General features: G+C 45.0%; 1 protein-coding gene across 2 annotated transcripts in view; it reads left to right on the top strand.

Moving 5' to 3' along the window:
• Positions 1 to 23,029, top strand: part of WASF2 (WASP family member 2) — a 108,020-nt gene that overhangs the window by 20,694 nt on the left and 64,297 nt on the right. Inside the window, exon 1 of one of the 2 annotated variants that reach the window (XM_073616181.1) lies at positions 8,641 to 8,774. The exons of the other annotated variant lie outside the window; for it this stretch is intronic. Within the exon in view, the coding sequence (XP_073472282.1) occupies positions 8,683 to 8,774 (92 nt within the window). The 5' untranslated portion in view covers positions 8,641 to 8,682. Of the gene's footprint in view, positions 1 to 8,640; positions 8,775 to 23,029 lie in introns of those variants that run through there. 2 annotated transcript variants of the gene reach the window in all.

The raw sequence follows: 23,029 nt of genomic DNA, 5'->3' as shown, positions 1-23,029 counted from the left end.
TGCTATAGAGTTTTTTTTTTTTGGGAGGGTGTATGTGATCAGCACAGGGCCAATCAACACTGGCTAGAAAGAGGGTCAGGGGTCCTGCAGCCTCATAGGACAATTTGAGGAGAATGAAAATGCCTCCTACAAGCTTTAAAGTGGAGCTCCACCCAAAAGGGGACGCTCCGCTTGTTCGCAACCTCTCCCCCTCCCCCCCCCCCCCCCCATTGTCCACATTTGGCCCTTTTTTTGGGGGGTGGGGGGTTTGCCTGGTTTTGACAGGTACCCGCTCCCACTTCCGGGTAAGATTGCTGCACTGCGATCTACGACATATTCGCCCGTTGCTGCCTGTGTGTGTCCCAGAAGACGGTGGGACCATTCAGAAAGCGCAGCGCGACTCGTGTATGTGCCGTAGGAAACCGTCTGTGAAGCCTGAAGGCATCACTGCCAGTTTCCCTTACTTGCAATGCCGGCGCCTGCACCCGAAGCCGATGGTCAAATTGGCTTGGGGTGCTGACCTTGCAGGATCCCTGGACAGGTAAGTGTCCTTATATTAAAAGTCAGCAGCTACAGTATTTGTAGCTGCCAACTTTTCATTTCTTTTTTTTTTCTTCTCAGACGGAGCCCCGCATAAAAATGATATGTGCAGTTATTCTTTAAACTATTAATACATTGTCAGTATAGTCAGTATAATACATGTCCTTGTGGAAAAAAGGCATTAAACTATGTGGCTTTGTTGTGTGAATCCTAACATTTCTATAACACTTAAATTACTTTAAATCTATATCTGTATACCTTGATTCTTCGTGTGAATAAATGTATGCAAAGCACTTTTCTTAGTTATCCGTGACAGCGTGACATGTAGATTCCCACTTGTCAGATCTCAGTACAGTGCTGCAGCTAGCAAGCTTAAAATTCCAAATTCTTGGTGATTTTTTTTTTTTTTTTGTTCTGAAATGTGGCATGAAGATCCTGCTCCAGGACAGGAATTAATACCTTTTTAAAGCGGTATCACACCCAAAAACAAAAATTTATTAAAGCGGCGTTCCGCCGAAAAAAAAAAAAAAGAAGAAAATGTAAAAGTCAGCAGCTACAAATACTGCAGCTGCTGACTTTTAAAATAAGGACACTTACCTGCCCAGGGCGCCCGCGATATCCTCACCCGAAGCCGACCCGTCCTTCGGCTACCGGGTGCAGGCGCCAGCATCTTGCGTAAGGGAATCAGGAAATGAATCCTTGCAGCTTCACAGCCTGGTTCCCTATTGCGCATGCGCAGTTAAGTGTGAGATCACTATTTTAATGGTGCAGCTCTTCTAGTTTCACAATATACTATTTTTACATACCGTGTTTCCCCCCCAAAAAATCTGCATCTTATATTCATTTTGGCAACAAAAGACACAGTGGGGTTTATTTTCCGAGTAGGTCTTATCATGCCATGTGCTGTCTTTCTCCCTCCCTGCCTGTCAGGAATCCCCTGTGTAAAAGTGCTTGTAGAATGCTGGAATCCACTCCGTTACAGTATTGCACTATACAAATAGTATAGCGCCTGTGACCCGCCGGAGCTCTGCAGAGGGAGGGGGGCCAGAGATTCCCGGCTGACATAGCCTACACTATACACTACTGCAACAAGTGGATTCCAGCACTCTACACTAGGGCTTATTTTCAGGGTAGGGCTTATATTGCAGCCCTTTCCAAAAATCGCAGTAGGTCTTATTTTTGGGGTAGGTCTTATTTTCGGGGAAACTCTGTAGCAGCGCTCTAGTACTTTACATATTATGATGTGAACTATGCCTAGGATTACCTTGATTTTGGGCTGTCTATGCAGTTGGAGTGCAGTTCAAAATGCATCCAACTGCATCCGGTGAGAAATGGCCCTTACAGAGATAATGTCTTTATCGGATACATTTATTATTATTATACCGGATTTATATAGTTCCAACAGCTTGTGCAGCACTTTGCAATATACAAGGTAGATTCATTGACATTAGGGAAAAAAATTGGGAAATGCTGATCAAGCTAAAGAAAGAGGTAAGTATGCACTGGATAATCTGCCACATCTCTAGCAGTAGACCTAAGTTCCAAATACTTGAGGAAGTTTTAAAAAAGCTTATGCTTACTTTTCAGAGTCATTGGTGAGGGTTTTTGTGTCACATTGTAATGAGGAAGAAAACAGAGGAAGTTATAGATCTCTTTTTGGTTATTTTTCAGTTTTTTTTTGTAGTTACTAAGAATAAATTATGCATAGTTCACGGAAACCAGAAAAGGGAGTATCCACCCCATGCTGCAAGTCTTCCACCAAATTCTCCTTGTTCTATATCACATTCAGAAAGCAGCAGTGTGTGTATTTAAGACTATATTATGCCTTAGCTACGCATCAGAGAGCACGAGAATACCCCATTTTTTTTGTTTGCATAAAATTGATTTAAATCTATTGCAAAGGAGGTATATATCTAGAAGTGTGCCTGGACTTTAAATCTTTGTTATAACGCTTAAAGCTGAACTCCGGGGAAAGGTAAAATGCTCCTTTGCAGTGGGGCTGCCCCCACACTTCAAGAGTTAAATGTTCGTTAAATAGGATGTTCACCCTGTAAATAAAAATTTATTCAGCAGCTACAAATACTGTAGCTGATGACTTTTCAAAAATACACACTTAGCAATGTCCTCTCCCGACCCAGCTCTTTCACAGTCTTTTTGGCAAGGTTCCGGCATTATAACTGGGAAGCCGGCTGTGACTTCTTGCGGCTTCACAGCCGGCTGCCCACTGCACATGCGCGAGCCGTGCTGCGCCCCGTTAATGGTCCTGCAGTCTCCTTGGACCTGTGATGTGTCCCAAGAGGCTACGGAGAAAGGTGGAGGGAGGCGAACTTCTGCTCTGATCACCTAGGTGGTCGTCTTGCTGACCTGGAAGCAATGTGTAAAAGTCCACTTCTATGTCCCCCCTTTCACTTTCTCCAAACTATATGGCTGGGGAAGAAACTAATCCTGTGCAATCTGCACTGCTTTAGATTGAGTGGAGGACAGGTGAGCGTCTAAAAGAACACCAGATGTTTAATTAAAGAAAAGTGGTTATTAAAAGTCATCACACAGGGGACTTTTTGTTGCCTATGTGATGTAAAAATTGTAAAAAAAAATTAAGTTACACCCAAGCACAAAATATATCCCCCCCCCCCCCCCAAAAAGTTTTTCTTTGAGGCTCCCCCACCCCCACATATACAAGCGTACGAACGTGAATACATGTGTCATGAATGTAAATTATGATACACATATTGCCATGCATGCAGAAGTGAGAACAATAAATCTAGCACTGGAGCTCATTGGTAACTGTAAACTGATGACCTGTAATGGCTTTTAAAGCGGGGTTCACTCAAATTTTTAACTTAATCTTACCCCCTTCAGTTAATTGCATAGATGTTCAAATGCTGCACGAAATTTTTTTTTTATCGCTGTAATTACCTTTATATTGTACTTTATTGTGGCACTTCCTGTCTCTCCTCCCATGGGAGTAGGCGTGTTTATTGCCTTTCCCTGGCGCCGAACTGTCTCCTGGGAGCTTAGTGTCAGGCTTCCCAAGATTCAGTGCAGAAACAATGATCATGCGTGTGAACAATAGGTTGGACTTCATGGACTATGGTTTCTTTTTTCAACCTCACCTACTATGTAACTATGTAACAAGCTGCATGCCCACAAGCAAGATGGAAACAGCCAGCATGACATTTTTTAAGTTATTCTTCAGTACTAAAACAGACAGAGGCAGAAATATTACACCCAAACTGTGAGTATTATTTTGGGGTTAGCAAAGTGTCTCAATGACCTAAAAAAAAAAAAAAAAAAAAAAAAAGATTGGTCGCCGGACTCCCGCTTTAAGACTTTGCCTATGGATAATATAGGGTACTGCAGTTTGCCACCATTTCACGGGTGCAAGGAATTTTAAGGTTTGGCATGTTGGTTATCTTTTTGCTTGGTGTAACGTCCTCTTTTATTTTTTTACCTCAACAAAAATTTAATTTATTGCTTATGTGTGCCCTAAAAAGCCCTAAAATTACCTAAATCTATTTTTTTAATATAAATAAATTTTATGTTTCCTAGACCTTTGAGCTAAATGTGTAATGTACAAAAATTAGAACTACCATTATTTTATTTACTAGGGTTTCTGCTTTCAGGAAATACCGTATTTATCGGCGTATAACACGCACCGGCGTATAACACGCACCCCAATTTAGGAGGGAAGTTGAAGGGAAAAAAAACTTACATTTAAATGCCCATCATTGCAGCCTTCTCAGTGCAGCCTTCCCCAGTGCAGCCTTCCCCAGTGCAGCCTTCCCCAGTGCAGCCTTCCCCAGTGCAGCCTTCCCCAGTGCAGCCTTCCCCAGTGCAGCCTTCCCCAGTGCAGCCTTCCCCAGTGCAGCCTTATCAGTGCAGACTTCCCCAGTGCAGACTTGTCAGTGCAGCCTTCCCCAGTGCAGCCTTCCCCAGTGCAGCCTTCCCCAGTGATCCCAGCCATTCTGGGCTTCAAAATCGCCGACCGCGATTTGAAAATGGCGCCGCCGGCGCCGAAATACACAGTGCCGGTCCTCGGCTCTTTCCGGCGGCTCTCGTTCACTTTCGGCTCCACTCGTAGTCCCGAGCAGAGCTATTCGAACCTAGCCGAGTAGGTTCGGATAGCTCCGCTCGGGACTACGAGTGGAGCCGAAAATGAACGAGAGCCGCCGGAAAGAGCCGAGGACCGGCTCTGTGTATTTCGGCGGCGCTATTTTCAAATCGCGGTCGGCGATTTTGCAAATGTGACAGGTCGGGATCGCAGGGGATCGGCGTATAACACGCACCTGCGATTTTCCCCTGGTTTTAAGGGGAAAAAAGTGCGTGTTATACGCCGATAAATACGGTACTTTTGGTGGTTTTATTCAATCTTCAGGACTTAAATGATTTTTTTAAACATGCAAAATCGGCTCTAATAACAAGAGGGTTAATCACCACTGGATTTATTTTTTGCTATATAAACAAAAAAAAGCACCAAACATTTTGAAAAAAAAATGTCATAGTTTTCGTTAATAACCTTTCTTCATATATTTAGTTCAAAATAATACATTTAGTTAAAAATAAACCAAATCCATGTGTATTATTCAGTCTGTGTGAAAAATGTCTACAAACTATGATATATAAATCTGAGAATTGATCAGTCCTGATGTACTGACTGCCTCATTTCTCATCTTTTGAGGCCCTAAAATGCCAGGACAGTACAAATACCCCCCCCCCCCCCAAATAACCCCCTTATGGCAAGTAGCAAGTCCAAGGTATTTAGTAAGAGGCATTGTGAGGTTTTTGAAGTAATTTTTTTCACAATTGTTTGGAAAATTAAGACATATTATTTTTTTTTCCACATAATTGTCATTTTAACAAGGGGTTTGTCACACAGAGCACAGACATACTTACATCTACACCCCAAAACACATTCTGCTATGCCTCCTGAGTATGGGGATACCACGTGTGAGAATTTTTCATGGCTTAGATGCACAGAGTGGCCCAAAATCCAAGGAGCACCTTTGGGCTTTCAAGGAGCATATTTTATGCATCTTATTTCCTGACTACCTATCATTTCTCTGATCCATAAAGTACCAGGACAGGAGAAATGCCCACAAAATTACCACATTTTGGTGAATAAACACTTCAAGGTGTTTTTTTTTAACAAAAAGTTGCATGTCTAAACATGTGCAAAAATAGTACATAAAAAGGTCACATGAATTGACAGTCATATATTAAATCAGTGGTGATGCAATATGATCTGCACAGCATCAATGAGAACCAAAGAGATGACAATCTGCAAATCAGGCGACAAAAAACATGAAAGTCTCAGAAAGAGGTGGCAGGTGAGACCCTACTTCAAGGTATTTTTAAGAGGCATGGTGAGACTTTTAAAGACTTTATTTATTTGCCACCAGTTTTTGGAAATGCAGAAAGAAAATGAAAATGTATTTTTGTACACAAATGTACTGTAATGGTCGCCTTTGTAGGAGTGGTCAGGAAATATAGCTATGTGTAGTGTCGCCTAAAACTGTCCACATTCCTGTAAGCCAAGCACACCTCGCATATTGATCTGTGGCTGCCCCCAGGAATGCCATGTTCTCTGACCAGGAGACCGAAGAAAGGAAGAAAAATAGTTAATGTGGTACAGGAGGGCAAGCGATGGCTGGGACTGGTGTCTCACAGGAACGCAATCAGTTTTTACATGCAAGTGGATCAGTTCAAGCTGCAGGCAGAGACATGGTTGGTAAACAGGCAAATGATTGTTCAAGGTGGCAGGCAGAAACGTGGTCAATAAACAGGCTAGAGTCAGACAATACTGCACTGGTGGGAAAGTAATCAGGAACACTGTTGTGTGGACTTACACAGCCCGAGCCCCTACAGCAGCACTTGTAAGGGGTGGGGGCACTTGTAAGAAGGAAGAGAGAGGCGGGAACTTTTTTATTTTAATTTAAAAAAATTACCTCTGTGCGCCTGTATAATTTTGGTGCCTGCAATTGTTTTATTTATTTGATTTTTAATATTTTTGCTGCCCTCTCTGGTACCTGTGTACTACTTTTGTTCTATTGTTTTGTATTTTTAACATTTAAAAAAAAAAATTCAGATCAAACACAATAAAAATAGCATGCAATTTTTTTTGGGGGGGTGGGGGGTGTACCTAGTTTAGAGTGGGTCTTCCTGTCCCACTTTCTCCTTCCTGCTCTTGGCTGCCTTGGGGGCGACTCCTCGCCCCCTAGGCGGTCCCTACCTCTCTGCAATCTTCTGGGACACGTCACAGGTCCCAGAAGATTGCTGGACCACTAGCAGAGCGCAGCGCGACTCGCACATGCGCAGTGCGGGCCCGGCCATAAAGCCGAAAGCTGTCACGGCCGGGTGCCCATAGTTGCTATGATGGCGCCGGGGGAGAGAAGCGAGGCTCTGGGTGCCCGCATCGCTGGCCTGTGGGACAGGTAAGTGTCTGTTTATTAATAGTCAGCAGCTACACTTTTTGTAAACTGCTTACTTTTAATAAATGAAAAAACGTGTGTAACTCTGCTTTAACCACTGCCCGTCCAGTTCTGGGAGGGCCTCCCTGGATGTCCTACCAGAACCATGCCCTTGTTCGAGCCCCCTGGGGTGCGTGCCTGGCATTCTTCGGACACAGCTTATCCCAGATCGCGGTAAAGGGCCAATCACAGCAGCCCTTTACAATGTGATCAGCTGTGTCCAATCACAGCTGATCACATGTAAACAAACTTGCTGGTTATCAACATTTCTTTCCTCACGTGCTATCACAGCGTGAGGAAAGGAGAGCTGGTAACTGGCAATTCTGACAGGGCACATGTGCACTGATAATCCGGGCACTGATTATTATCAGTAGAGCCCCATCAGTGCAGCCTATCTGCGCCAATCAGTGCAGCCTCATCAGCGCACATCAGTGAAGGAGAAAAATTACCTATTTGCAAAATTTTATAACAGAAAGTAAGACCTTTTTGTTTTTCAAAGTGTTCAGTCTTTTTTCATTTGTTTACGAAAAAAAAGTGGTGATTTAAATACCACCAAAAGAAAGCTCTATCTGTCTAAAAAAAAGAAAAATTTCATATGGGTACAGTGTTGCATGACCGCGCAATTCTCATTCAAAATGTGACACCACCACTGAAAGCTGAAAATTGGCCTGGGCAGGAAGGAGGGGAAAGTGCCCAGTATTAAAGTGGTTAATCCCTTTCTGCTAGTAAGGTGACTGTGTCCAGACCTGAGAACTTTATCCTACGAGGAGATCACAAGCTCCCTCATCCCCGACAACACTGGATATTTGCCAAGGGTTGATAATTTAGGCTTATATGTAAAGTTCAAACCAAGTTAATATGTCCTTTCCACTTACTGTTTTAGCCCACTTTCACCAGCACCCATGTACAAGATGACTACCTTGACCATAGGTTACGGTGTATTCATCAGGATGCTTCAGAGAACTTGAGCTGGACAAGCTTTGTTTCAGAATGAAAAGCAAGTGTGTGTCTACATAAGGACTTAATTGTAATGTGACTGGCTGAAAATGTTAGCTAAAGTACACTGCAATCCCACAGAATGTTCGGACACTGTCCAACCTTGCTAATTGAGCCTTTTCAAATCTGGCCATTTAGTCTGAGTGCTGACGGACCAGCTGTCTCAGACTTTTTTTGCTTGTTTCTTTGCCCTCACGCAGATCATGTGAGCACATCATAAAATCGTAATGTGTAAACTGTGCCGTACTATGATGTAGAAAGAGACAACTACTACTAACCTAACCATTATGTCACGAGCATGTATGAATGGTTCAGTTTTCTTTTTAGGTGAATATGCTGGATTAATGCCAATTTGGGAAGATGTGAAAATATGTATTTTGAAAGAACAGCATGTAATAGGATAAGTATCATGATTGCATCACATTTTTAAAGCGAAGCACAGCGGGATACTTTCCTACATGTTAGCAGTAACTAAGCACTGTAGGTGGCAGAGTGAAATAGAAGTGTTTGTGTGTGTTGTCGTTTGCGGCATTGCCTTGACAGTGGTGTAGAAGGGGTTACAGCTGCAGTATCTGGCTGCAGGCTCTGAGCTGTAACCAATGAGATGTGGAGAAGGGGTGTGCCAGCCTTTCACACCTGGATCTCTTGGCAGCTCTCTGTCTCTCTGCTAATCCCTCTAGGGCCTGAAGCCTCCGCCTGCATGGTCAGGCCAGCACTAGCCTCAGAAGATGTGGGAAGAGGGGGTAGAGAGAATAGTCTTACTCCCCCCACAGATAGGAGCTGGATAGCACAGTAAGCATAATAATCTAGAACGGGCTATATTTTTTAACACTATAGCATTATCTTTCATTCCTTTTTTAGACTAGTAATATTTCAGTGTGGTGTATTAGAAAGCATTTTCTCTTTCTTCTATAAACTATAAATCAAGATGAGGGAATGACACAGCAGAGGCTTACATAACCACCAGTGTTTTTTTTATATTTTGCTTAGTCTGTGTGTCACCGCTGAATTTGATCATATACTGTAGCTAGATAAAGTGATTGGACTTATGGTAACGATCAGAACATCCTAAAGCGTTTAAACGGTTTTATATTGCAGCTTACCAATTTTTAAATGCAGTGGTTGCATTAGATTTCTTTTTTAGGCTTTCTTTTATTTTCACCTAGTAAACCTGCCAGTAAGTCTGTTTTCCAACAAAACAAGCTGCCCTGCAGATTTAGCAGTTAGAGGGTTGAGATAAACCATTAAAACATTGACGGGGAGTGCTTACAGTGGTCCACTTTTTAATTTTTTTTTTTTTTAATGTAAAACCTTTTTCTCAAAAGGAAAAAGAAATGTTGCTGTAACTGCTTAGAATGTGTTAGCTGGTGTTTTTGGTTTTTATTTGTCAGTGTATTTAAATCTGCTAATGCATCTAACACTCCCCTCCCACCAGACTGACAATGCTGCTGTCCAAAGGTGTCTGTTGCTTCTTCCTCCGTAGTGTAGGCATTTTAATACAGGTGGTGTGTTACTGGCAAGATCACCAGGTGAAAACGGGGGGAGGAAAGCCTAAAAAAAAAGAAAACTAATGCAGTCACCACATCTAATGATTGGTAAGCTGCCATTTCTTAAATGTTTGGTTTTAAGTTTAAAGGGGTTGTAAACCCTCAAGATTTTTCACCTTTAATGCATGCTATGCATTAAGGTGAAAAACCTTTTGTAGTGAAGCTTTTACTTACCTGAACCCGATCGTTCCAGCAACGGGGACGAGCAGAGCAGCTTCAGCCGATGTCCTAGGGTCCTCATGGGCTGGATTGATAGCAGCAGGAGCATTGGCTCCCGCTGCTGTCAAAGCCAGTGACACAGGAGACGGGGCTGAGTCCTGCTGTCTGTGTCAATGGACGCAGCAGCAGGACTCTGGAGCACACCCAGACGAGTGCCCCCAGGGAATGCGGGTCTCTCTCTTGACAAAGACAAGGAGGCAGGAGAGTGTCGCTGGGGACCCCAGAAGAGGTGGATTGGGGCCACTCTGTAAAACCCTTGCACAGAGGAGGTAAGTATGACATGTTTGTTTAAAAAACAAAAGCAAACCTTTACAACCCCTTTAAGTTCACCTAAAGATCTTTTCCTCTGAGACTACCCTGCTCCTGCATACTTGTATCCTTGAAGTGTACATGGCCTGTGAACTGGAGCACCATTTATTAATGGACAATAAAAGTAATACTAAATCACACTGTTTAATTTACATTGTCCCTTCTATTTCTGTATATGGATGATGCCACTGTAATTATTTTAATAAAAAAAAAATGAAGTACCTTTTTACTTTTCCTAATTGATATACAGTTGTCACATGACCCAGCTCTTTTCCAGCCTGTCTGCAGGGAAACATAAGCAGGAGGAGCTTCTAGTCCTCTGCTGCTGGTCACTCGTTAAAAAAAAAACACAAAAAAAAAAATCAAATAATAAAGTAAAAATAATTATTTAATATCAATAAACTTTTTTAAATTGTCATACAAATATATATTTGCAATCAAATGTTTATTATTTTTTGGCACTACCATGGTGTGGGTGGATTTTTGCCCGTCACAGGCTGTGTCACGCCCTTCCAGCCTGCGTCTTAGAATAAGAGTGAGGTGAAGCCTCCATCTACATGTTATATCCTGCCCCCATTGTGTTTAGCTGGTTAGTGGGCATAGAAAAGGGAGGGAGTGGCCTGTCATTTACCACTGTGTATACACCCACTTGTGTGACTCTATAGTCACATGGGCTGCTCAGATGTAATGGTGAGGAAATGCTCAGCATAGAAACTCACTGAAAACTGAGCATGTGCAGAGCTGCCAACACTGTTCTGCAAAATCTGTTGCTGAATTGGGGACATGGACAGAAGGAGGAGGTAGAGAACAGCAGGATCAACTTGTTTTTTTGTGGAATACAGAAAACGAATCACAGTCACTGAGTGAGTATGAACCGCATGTAATGCACCATTTATTGACAATTTTTTATGATGTGGGTTTAGTGACACTTTGAAAACAATGGAGTTTTTCATCCCACCACCACCACCTGCATCTTGTTTCAAGGTTATTTGAAGCGGTTATATTTGAATCAGTAACCAGTACATTGCCATACTATCATCCTTATCTCCCAAAATGGCATATGACAGAAAACAATGCATGGGCACACAACAATTGGACCTGTCGTGCGTTAAGTGCAATAAAGAACCATGTCATTTCTAAATTGCTAGCACTCAAGGATTTAAAAAAAAATGCTTTAAAATTGCCTTCTTTTACCTCCTCGTTTGTCTTGTGGGGTTGAACAGTAGGGATCTCTCTTATAAAACTTTCACAGATTTCACCATGCCACTTCCATGTGAGTAGAATGTAAATACGTTTGTCAGCTTGTATTACATGGCAGAAATACTGAATCTCTATTGGAGTTTAGAGGTTTCCAGTACAGTAGGTCTATGCGGTATGTGAAAAAATGGTGTGTTAGAGAAGTTATCCCCACCACTCAGAAACCACCCTCACAAACAGGGTAATATTTTTTATTTTTTTTTCCCTATTTGCACCAAATTCAGCAAGAGATCTGACTGCCTGTGTGGCCTTTATTTAGATTTTGCTTCACATAACTTGTAAAATCTGATTTGGCTTATATATACAAAGAGACACATGTAGCTGTTTAACCACTTCAGCCCCGGAAGGATTTACCCCCTTAATGACCAGAGCACTTTTTACAATTCGGCACTGCGTCGCTTTAACTGCTAATTGCGCGGTCATGCAATGCTGTACCCAAACGAAATTTGCGTCCTTTTCTTCCCACAAATAGAGCTTTCTTTTGATGGTATTTGATCACCTCTGCCGTTTTTATTTTTTGCGCTATAAACGGAAAAAGACCGAAAATTTTGAAAAAAAATGATATTTTCTAATTTTTGTTATTAAAAAAATCCAATAAACTCAATTTTAGTCATACATTTAGGCCAAAATGTATTCGGCCACATGTCTTTGGTAAAAAAAATGTCAATAAGTGTATATTTATTGGTTTGCGCAAAAGTTATAGCGCCTACAAACTAGGGTACATTGTCTGGAATTTACACAGCCTTTAATTTATGACTGCCTATGTCATTTCTTGAGGTGCTAAAATGGCAGGTCAGTACAAACCCCCCCCCAAATGACCCCATTTTGGAAAGTAGACACCCCAAGGAAATTGCTGAGGGGCATGTTGAGCCCATTGAATATTAATTTTTTTTGTCCCAAGTGATTGAATAATGACTAAAAAAAAAAAAAAAATTACAAAAAGTTGTCACTAAATGATATATTGCTCACACAGGCCATGGGCATATGTGGAATTGCACCCCAAAATATATTCAGCTGCTTCTCCTGAGTACGGGGATACCACATGTGTGGGACTTTTTGGGAGCCTAGCCGCGTACGGGGCCCCGAAAACCAATCACTGCCTTCAGGATTTCTAAGGGCGTAAATTTTTGATTTTACTCCTCACTACCTATCACAGTTTTGAAGGCCATAAAATGCCCAGATGGCATAAACCCCCCCAAATGACCCAATTTTGGAAAGTAGACACCCCAAGCTATTTGCTTTGAGGCATGTTGAGTCCATGGAATGTTTTATATTTTGACACAAAATGCGGGAAAGTGACTTTTTTTTTTTTTTGCACAAAGTTGTCACTAAATGATATATTGCTCACACAGGCCATGGGCATATGTGGAATTGCACCCCAAAATACATTTAGCTGCTTCTCCTGAGTATGGGGATACCACATGTGTGGGACTTTTTAGGAGCCTAGCCACGTACGGGGCCCCGAAAACCAATCACCACCTTCAGGATTTCTAAGGGTGTAAATTTTTGATTTCACTCTTCACTGCCTATCAGTTTCGGAGGCCATGGAATGCCCAGGTGGCACAACCCCCCCCCCCCCCCCAAATGACCCCATTTTGGAAAGTAGACACCCCAAGCTATTTGCTGAGAGGCATGGTGAGTATTTTGCAGCTCTCATTTGTTTTTGAAAATGAAGAAAGACAAGAAAAAAATTTTTTTTTTTCTTTTTTCAATTTTCAAAACTTTGTGACAAAAAGTGAGGTCTGCAAAATACTCACTATACCTCTCAGCAAATAGCTTGGAGTGTCTACTTTCCAAAATGGGGTCCTTTGGGGGGGGGTTGTGCCACCTGGGCATTCCATGGCCTCCGAAACTGTGATAGGCAGTGAAGAGTGAAATCAAAAATTTACGCCCTTAGCCTGAAGGCGGTGCTTGGTTTTCGGGGGTCCCTTACGAGGCTAGGCTTCAAAAAAAGTCTCACACATGTGGTATCCCCATACTCAGGAGAAGCAACAAAATGTATTTTGGGGTGTAATTTCACATATTCCCATGGCATGTTTGAGCAATATATCATTTAGTGACAACTTTGTGCAAAAAAAAAATTTGTCTCTTTCCGGCAACTTGTGTCACAATATAAAATATTCCATGGACTCAACATGCCTCTCAGCAAATAGCTTGGGGTGTCTACTTTCCAAAATGGGGTCATTTGGGGGGGGGGGGGGTTTGAACTGTCCTGGCATTTTATGCACAACATTTAGAAGCTTAAAAATTATTTTGAACCCCCAAACCATTATATATTTTTTTTTTAAAGCAAATGCCCTACAGATTAAAATGGTGGGTGTTTCATTTTTGTTTTTTTTTCACACAGTATTTGAGTTTTTCAAACGCATTTTTTGGGGAAAAAACACACTTTTTTAAATTTTAATGCACTAAAACACACTATATTGCCCAAATGTTTGATGAAATAAAAAAGATGATCTTAGGCCGAGTACATGGATACCAAACATGACATGCTTTAAAATTGCGCACAAACGTGCAGTGGCAACAAAATAAATACATTTTTAAAAGCCTTTAAAAGCCTTTACAGGTTACCACTTTAGATTTACAGAGGAGGTCTACTGCTAAAATTCCTGCCCTCGATTTGACCTTCGCAGTGATACCTCACATGCATGGTGCAATTGCTGTTTACATTTGACGCCAGACCGACGCTTGCGTTCACCTTAGCGCGAGTGCAGGGGGGGACAGGGGTGCTTTTTTTTTATTTTTAAACTGTTCCTTTCATTTTTTTTTTTTTTAATCATTTTTATTGTTATCTCAGGGAGTGTAAATATCCCCTATGATAGCAATAGGTAGTGACAGGTACTCTTTTTTGAAAAAATTGGGGTCTATTAGACCCTAGATTTCTCCTCTGCCCTCAAAGCATCTGACCACACCAAGATCGGTGTGATAAAATGCTTTCCCAATTTCCCAATGGCGCTGTTTACATCTGGCGAAATCTAAGTCATAAAATGCTCGTAGCTTCCGGTTTCTTAGGCCATAGAGATGTTTGGAGCCACTCTGGTCTCTGATCAGCTCTATGGTCAGCTGGCTGAATCACCGGCTGCATTCTCAGGTTCCCTGTTGAGACAGGAGAGCCAGAGAAAAACACGGAAGACGGTGGGGGGGGGGTTCATTCCCTCCCACTGCTTGTAAAAGCAGTCTAGAGGCTAATTAGCCGCTAGGATTGCTTTTACATGAAAGCCGACCGCTGGCTGAAAAGAATGATACCAAGATGATACCTAAACCTGCAGGCATCATTCTGGTATAACCACTCAAAGTCGTGAATGGCGTACCTGAAGACAAAAAAATGGTTAACAATAAAGCACAGTAAACGGTAAAGTATAAAAAATTGCATACCTGAAAAGCAAACATGATAAAACATAACAATAAAACATTGCAGAATAGAATACAGTAAAAAAGAGCAGAACAATAGAGAGAGAATAGAGAGAACAATAAAACGACAACTATTTTTTTTTATTTTATATTTTTGTTTTGTGTTTTTTTTTTTTTTTTTTTTTACACTTTTTTTTTTTTTTGTAACTTTTATAACTGTAACCGGTTCCAGGTTTGGGTCTCTGAAAATGCGATGGCATCTTGGGAGACCCTGTGAAAGTGTGTCCTAGTCTGTGCAATGCTGTACCCTACGCTAATACTCAACTAGTGTATGGTAGCGTTCAAATCATTCACCAATGCAAAGACCAGGATTGTCAGGACAGGAGGCACAATAATAGCGGGTGTCATGCCTATATCCGCGCTTGCTGCAGACACGACATCTTTTTGGGGGGGGTTCGTTGGGTAGGGGTACTCGGGAGGACATAAAAATGCTTCTGATGCAGCCGACTGCATTTGGTTGGGGATGTGAATGGGGGAAGTACCCGCGCTGCAGAAGTGGTAGGTTCCCAATTAGGATTGCAGCTAGGGCACTATGGGCACGACGGGCCTGTGTTTGTCTTCTTCTTGGTGGCAGCGGGACACTACTTGTGCTTGCCACCTCACCAGCTTGAACTACACTTATGGGACTCGCCACGTCACCAAGTGTTACTGCAGTGCTGGTTTGATTACGACCGGGGTGTACTAGGCCGCTGGTGCTTGCCAGTTCACTAAAACGCTACCAAAAAAACTGTTAGTGATCGCAGGGATCAGGCCTGACTCTGCGAATGCTGCAGTTATGCATTTAGGGTTTTATAAGTGACAGTGATCGATACTGCACTTGGTTGGGCTGGACCGGGCGGAGGGGCAAAACTCAGGTGCTAGCGGGATCAGCCCAGATACCTGTTAACACTGCGTTTTTGGGAACCCTAAACTGCTGGGGACGCTAGTACAGATCTGATCAGATATTGATCCGTTCAGACACTATACCACTAAGGGTGGTGTACGGTGCATGCGTGGGGGTTAGCTGTACTGGCGCTAATCTGACGCTGCCTGGGCCTGGTGCTTGCCAGTTCACCAAAATGCTACCAAAAAACTGTTCACAATCGCAGGGATCAGGCCTGACTCTGCGAACGCTGCAGTTATGCGTTTAGTGTTTTGTAAGTGACAGTGATCGATCGATACTGCACTTGGGTGGGCTGGGCCGGGCCAGGCGGAGGGGCAAAACGCAGGTGCTAGCAGGTATCTGGGCTGATCCCGCTAACACTGCATTTTTGGGAACCCTAAACTGCTGGGGACGCTAGTATAGATCTGATCGGATTTTGATCCGTTCAGATACTATACCACTAAGGGAGGCGTATGCTGCGTGCGTGGGTGTTAGCCGTACTGGCGCTAATCTGACGCTGCCTGGGGCGACACATATCACCCCTGGGCGATCAGGGGGCTAAACCTTTATTCGGTAATAAACGGCGGGTGCCCTGACACTATAAAAAATAAACGAACTAACCAGCGTCACCCGTAACAGTTATACGGTGATCAGTGGTGAAAGGGTTAACTAGGGGGCAATCAAGGGGTTAAAACATTTATTCGGTAGTATATGGGGGTCCGTGTCGCTATAAAACACTGACGGCGAACCTAAATATTTACCTCCCTAACTAGCGTCACCAGTGACCTAATACAGCGATCAGAAAAATGATTGCTTAGTGACACTGGCGACGGGGGGGTGATCAAAGGGGTTAAAACTTTATTAGGGGGGTACCCTAGACCTAAAGGGGGCTAACACTAACTGCCCTACCACACTAACTGTCACAAACTGACACCATGCAGTAATCAGGAAAAAAAAAAAAACTGCTTGGTGTCAGTGTGACGGGGGGGGGGGGGGGGGGGGTGATCGGGGGGTAAAGGGGGGTGTTTTGTGTGCCTGGCATGTTCTACTGGGATGTGTTGTGTTTTACACTCACATTTCAGTCTTCTCTCCTCGGCGCCGGAACGGAAAATACCAAGCCGAGGAGAGATGACGTCACATCCCCTGCCTCTGTTTACTATACAGAGGCTGGGAGCGATCGCGAGGGGGGCCAGGAATGGATGGCCTCCCCCTCATCACTGAACGCTCCCAGACCAAAGCCGACCACCTCTGGCACCGGGGGGTTCCGATCGGACCCCCCGCCCGCGGGAAGGCAATCACGTACCAGGTACGTGATTTTGCCTGCCGTGCCATTCTGCCGACGTATATCGTCGTTAGGCGGTCGGCAAGTGGTTAAAGGCTAAAAAGCTGCAGTTTGGTCATTTTGTATGAGCTCAATATGTTTGTTTTGTTTCAGCTTCTCCTCCAAAGGCAGGTGTAGCTGCACATACAACTGATGGGTATGTGAGTGAATGGGAGTAGTATCTATCTTTTTCAGCAAGTACAGAAAATACCTGTTGATCTTGCCAGAAATTCAACAGCCATGTCACTTCCTGTGAGCTGACCTGGTGTCACGTCACATTTGGCTACCCATGACATTTTGCTACCCGCTGGAGTGCGCATCCGCGACGCCGCCATATGCATTCCAACACTGTTGTAAGACCACTTTGCCACAGGGCCCCTCGCGGCCTCGCTTCGCTCGCCACGCTTCGGGCACGGCCTCGCTTCGCTCGCCACGCTTCGGGCACGGCCTCGCTTCGCTCGGCATAATTATAGTCTAACTCTGTCCACTTGGATGGTGGGGCTTGAACCTGGACTCAGGGGTGTTGCTACAAAATTCTGCGCAAGCGCAGATCACCACAGTGTTGGAACGCATATGGCGGCATCACGCAGTCCAGCGGGTAGCCAAATGTGATGGGTCGCCATATGTGACGCTACACTGGCAGCGTAAAACAGTGTTCTCTTTCTTCTGTAATTTACTAATCCCTGCCCCCATGTAATTGAGAAGAAGAGAAGACATGTTTAAAGTCTAGCCTGGATTACAACCTTAGCTCCCTACTTAGATACAGTGCAGGAGTGAGCAAAGCCATACTAGGACAGGAAGTGTGTTATTTGCAAGATTGCCAAGTCGAAAATGAGCCAGAAAAAAGGAAAATGAATGCAGCTACTACAGCTAAGGTGACTAGGAAGCTGCTTTATATTCTCAATACATTTATATGTCAGTGTTCACATAGCCCTAAGAATCCTCCCACTAAACGCCAATGCTTATTTTCAATGAAAAACTTACTGTCACATAGTCTTAGGCCTGGTTCACACTGGTATGACAAACGCTCCGACATTGGGAGCACATGTCGCATGACGTGTATAAATCAATGGTTCCCTATGAGAGCCGTCTTAACTGGTCCGATACAAATCGTTCTGACTTTAAAAAAGGTTCCTGCGCTACTTTGGTCTGAGTTTGATCCTACTTCAGCCCACTGAATATCATTGAAGTCGGATCATTGTCTTAACTGATGCGACTTGTGCTCTGAGGATCTTGAAGGGGAACTCCACGCCAAATAAAAAAAAACAGCATAGGGTTCCCACCCCCCAAGAGGTATGGATTTTAAGGGGAACCCCCACGGCAAAAAAAACCCACCGTGGGGTCCCCGCCAATATCCATACCAGACCCTTATCCGAGCACGCAGCCCACATGTCAGGAAAGGGTATGAGGACGAGCAAGCGCCCCCTCCTGAACCATAGGCCACATGCCCTCAACATGGGGAAGTGGGTGCTTTTGGGACGGGGGCCCAAAGCACCTTGTCCCCATGTTGAGGGCGTGTGGCCTGGTATAGTTCGGCAAGGGGGGCCCAGATCCCGGCCCCTCACCCTATGTGAATGAGTATGAGGTACATTGTACCCCTACCCATTTACCTAAAAAAAAAAAAAGTGTCAAAAATAAAAACCGCAAACAGGTTTTTGACAAACTAATTTATTAAGGCAGCTCTGGTGTCTCTCCTCCTATCCGATTTCTTCTCCCTCCGGCGATATCTTCATCCTCCCGGTTCTTCTCCCTCCGGTCTTCTTCCGCTGCCGGTTCTCCTCTCTCCGCTTTCTTCTCCCTCTGCTGGGTCTCCTCTCTTCGCTGTCTTCTCCTCTGTTCTCCCGAGGCTCTCTCCGGCTGTAATGCTAGGGCTGCTATGTGCCACTACTTATATAGCCACGGGGCGTGACCACCCAGTGACATCACCCGGAGGCCACGCCCCTTGTGGACGGCCCTAGCATTACAGTGGGAGAGAGTCGAGAGAACATCGGAAGAAGACAGCGTAGAGACAAGACCCGACAGCGTAGAGATGAGAACTGGCAGCAGAAGAAGACATCAGCGGAGGGAGAAGAACCGGAGGGTGAAGACATCGCCGGAGAGAGTGGAAATCGGAAGAAGAGTTGCCGAAGCTGCTTTAATAAATTGCTTTGTCAAAAACCTGTGTGCAGTTTTTATTATTGATGCTTTTTTTTTTAGGTGAATGGGTAGGGGTACCCCTAATCATTCACATAGGTTGGGGGGCCGGGATCTGGGGGTCCCCTTGTTAAAGGGGCTTCCAGATTCCAATAAGCCCCCCGCCCGCAGACCCCAACAACCACCAGCCAGGGTTGTCGGGAAGAGGCCCTTGTCCCCATCAACATGGGGACAAGGTTCTTTTGGGTGGGGGGCACAGGGCCCCCCTGCCCCAGAGCATACACCCCCCCCCCCATGTTGAGGGCCTGTGGCTTGGTATGGTTCGGGGGGGGGGGGCCCTTGCTCGTCCCCACCTGCTTTCCTGACCTGCCGGGCTGTGTGCTCAGATAAGGGTCTAGTATGGATTTTGGGTGGGACCCCACGCTGTTTTGTTTTTTTTGGTATGGGGGTTCCCCTTAAAACCCTCTGGTATGGTCTTGAAGGGGGAACCCTATGCCGTTTTGTTTTTTTTTTTTTTTTTAAATTTGGAGTGGAGTTTCACCTAAAGATTCATACCAGACTCAAAGGGCCTGGTATTGTCGGGATCAAAGTTTGATCCCATTCATTGAAGTCAGACTTTAAAGCGGGGTTCCACCCAAAAATAAAAAAACTACATGAAAATCCTAAAAAAAATACAAAAAAACATTTGGATATATTTTTTTTTTACTCACCTCTAAATGCCTGTTGCTAGGGGGTCCCTCGTAGTCTGCCTCTTCCAGTGCCTGAGCTGGTGACATCACTTCCCCCTCTGCACAGGAAGGGCTCAGCTCTGCTCCCTCCCTCCTGTCAATCATCTGGGACCCATTACAGGTCCCAGGTGACTGAGCGGCCAATCACGGCGCTCAGCGCCACTCGCGCATGCGCAGTGGGTGCCAGGCTGTGAAGCCACAGCCTGGCGCCCACAGTTGCAATGCCGGCACCACCGAACGGAGGGGGAGACGAGCGGGGCTTCGATCCCCTGCATCGCTGGACCCTGGGACAGGTAAGTGTCCAATTAAAAGTCAGCAGCTGCAGTATTTGAATATGAAATATTTATTTATTTATTTATTTTTTTTGACTGGAACTCCTCTTTAAGTCGCAGGGCAAAGTCAGATCCACAGTCGTACGACTGTCGTGTCATACCAGTGTAATCCAGTCTTACTCTTTAGTGGGACCTTGCATCTATTTGTTCATATGCCCCCCCCCCCGACAGAAGCGATTAAACTCTCTCCTTGTCCTTGGGCACAATACATACAGACTATGTTGTAAGGCAAGTGGAGAAGCTCCTTTCTATCTTTATCTTCACTCTAGCATGCCTCAACCACACATTTACATTCCAAGCTTCCTTTTCAACCCATGATGTAATTGATTGTTAGGACGCCAGCGGGTAGAAGGTTGTAACGGTTGCACAGTGAAAACCTGTGTAACTAAAAGGCAAGCTGCTGGCTTGTATAGAATTTTTGGGCAACTTTTAAGCATTTTGCCAAGGCACCCCTGAAGAAACTTAAAGGCCTCCCGGAGTGCCTAGGCACCCTGATAGAAAAAGGCTGCTCTAGAGATTAGTTCTCCAGCCACTTTAATGCACCCCTTTTGGCCAATCTGTTTACGCGGCTCTCTCCAGTGGTTCCACCCTCCAATAAAGGGCTGTCGCCACCCGTAACGAGACACACTAAAGTGCTTCTCCTTGTATAATAAAAAAACAAGACACTTATTCAACTTTAAATTCCATACTCGCAGACCTGAGATTTTAAGGTACAGATAAAAGGGCAACAAGTTCACCAGTGTCAAAACAAGACTCCAGTGGTTATGCTTCCTTAACCACTTAAGGACCGCCTAACGCCGATTTACGTCGGCAAGGCGGCACGGGCAGGCAAAATCACGTACATGTACGTGATTTGCCTCTAGCGGGTGGGGGGTCCGATCGGACCCCCCCCCGGTGCCCGAAGCGGTCCCGTTCTGTTCCCCGGCGATCCGAGATGAGGGGGAGGCCATCCGTTCGTGGCCCCCCCCTCGCGATCGCCGCCGGCCAATGGGAACATTCCTTTGCTGCTGTATGCTAAACAGCAGCAAAGGAAATGATGTCATCTCCCCTCGGCTCGGTAGTTTCCGTTCCAGCGCCGAGGGGAGAAGACATCAATGTGAGTGCACAACACACACACACACAGTAGAACATGCCAGGCATACAAAACACCCCGATCCCCCCCCCCCCGATCGCCCCCCGATCCCCCCCCAATCACCCCCCCCCCCCCGTCACAAACTGACACCAGCAGGTTTTTTTTTTTTTTTTTTTTTTTTTTTTTCTGATTACTGCATAGTGTCAGTTTGTGACAGTTATAGTGTTGGGACAGTTAGTATTACCCCCCTTTAGGTCTAGGGTACCCCCCTAACCCCCCCTAATAAAGTTTTAACCCCTTGATCACCCCCTGTCACCAGTGTCGCTAAGCGATCATTTTTCTGATCGCTGTATTAGTGTCGCTGGTGACGCTAGTTAGTGAGGTAAATATTTAGGTTCGCCGTCAGTGTTTTATAGTGACAGGGACCCCCATATACTACCTAATAAATGTTTTAACCCCTTGATTGCCCCCTAGTTAACCCTTTCACCACTGATCACCGTATAACCGTTACGGGTGACGCAGGTTAGTTCGTTTATTTTTTATAGTGTCAGGGCACCCGACGTTTATTACCTAATAAAGGTTTAGCCCCCTGATCGCCCGGCGGTGATATGCGTCGCCCCAGGCAGCGTCAGATTAGCGCCAGTACCGCTAACACCCACGCACGCAGCATGCGCCTCCCTTAGTGGTATAGTATCTGATCGGATCAATATCTGATCTGATCAGATCTATACTAGCGTCCCCAGCAGTTTAGGGTTCCCAAAAACGCAGTGTTAGCGGGATCAGCCCAGATACCCGCTAGCACCTGCGTTTTGCCCCTCCGCCCAGCCCACCCAAGTGCAGTATCGATCGATCACTGTCACTTACAAAACACTAAACGCATAACTGCAGCGTTCGCAGAGTCAGGCCTGATCCCTGCGATCGCTAACAGTTTTTTTGGTAGCATTTTGGTGAACTGGCAAGCAAGCACCAGGCAGCGTCAGGTTAGCGCCAGTACCGCTAACACCCACGTACGCACCGTACACCTCCCTTAGTGGTATAGTATCTGATCGGATCAATATCTGATCCGATCAGATCTATATTAGCGTCCCCAGCAGTTTAGGGTTCCCAAAAACGCAGTGTTAGCGGGATCAGCCCAGATACCTGCTAGCACCTGCGTTGTGCCCCTCCGCCCGGCCCAGCCCAGCCCACCCAAGTGCAGTATCGATCGATCACTGACACTTACAAGGCACTAAACGCATAACTGCAGCGTTCGCAGAGTCAGGCCTGATCCCTGCGATCGCTAACAGTTTTTTTGGTAGCATTTTGGTGAACTAGCAAGCACCGGCCCCAGGCAGCGTCAGGTTAGCGCCAGTACCACAAACACCCACGCACGCAGCATACGCCTCCTTTAGTGGTATAGTATCTGAACGGATCAATATCTGATCCGATCAGATCTATACTAGCGTCCCCAGCAGTTTAGGGTTCCCAAAAACGCAGTGTTAGCGGGATCAACCCAGATACCTGCTAGCACCTGCGTTTTGCCCCTCCGCCCGGCCCAGTCCAGCCCACCCAAGTGCAGCATCGATCGATCACTGACACTTACAAAACACTAAACGCATAACTGCAGCGTTCGCAGAGTCAGGCCTGATCCCTGCGATCGCTAACAGTTTTTTTGGAAGCTTTTTATTGAACTGGCAAGCACCAGCGGCCTAGTATACCCCGGTCGTAGTCAAACCAGCACTGCAGTAACACTTGGTGACGTGGCGAGTCCCATAAGTGCAGTTCAAGCTGGTGAGGTGACAAGCACAAGTAGTGTCCCGCTGCCACCAAAAAGACAAACACAGGCCCGTCGTGCCCATAGTGCCCTTCCTGCTGCA

Source organism: Aquarana catesbeiana, linkage group LG02 (genome assembly GCF_042186555.1).
Source record: "Aquarana catesbeiana isolate 2022-GZ linkage group LG02, ASM4218655v1, whole genome shotgun sequence".
In the NCBI taxonomy this organism is placed as follows: domain Eukaryota; kingdom Metazoa; phylum Chordata; class Amphibia; order Anura; family Ranidae; genus Aquarana; species Aquarana catesbeiana.
The sequence above is the reverse complement of the archived record's forward strand: the minus strand, read 5'-3'. Positions and strand labels throughout refer to the sequence as shown.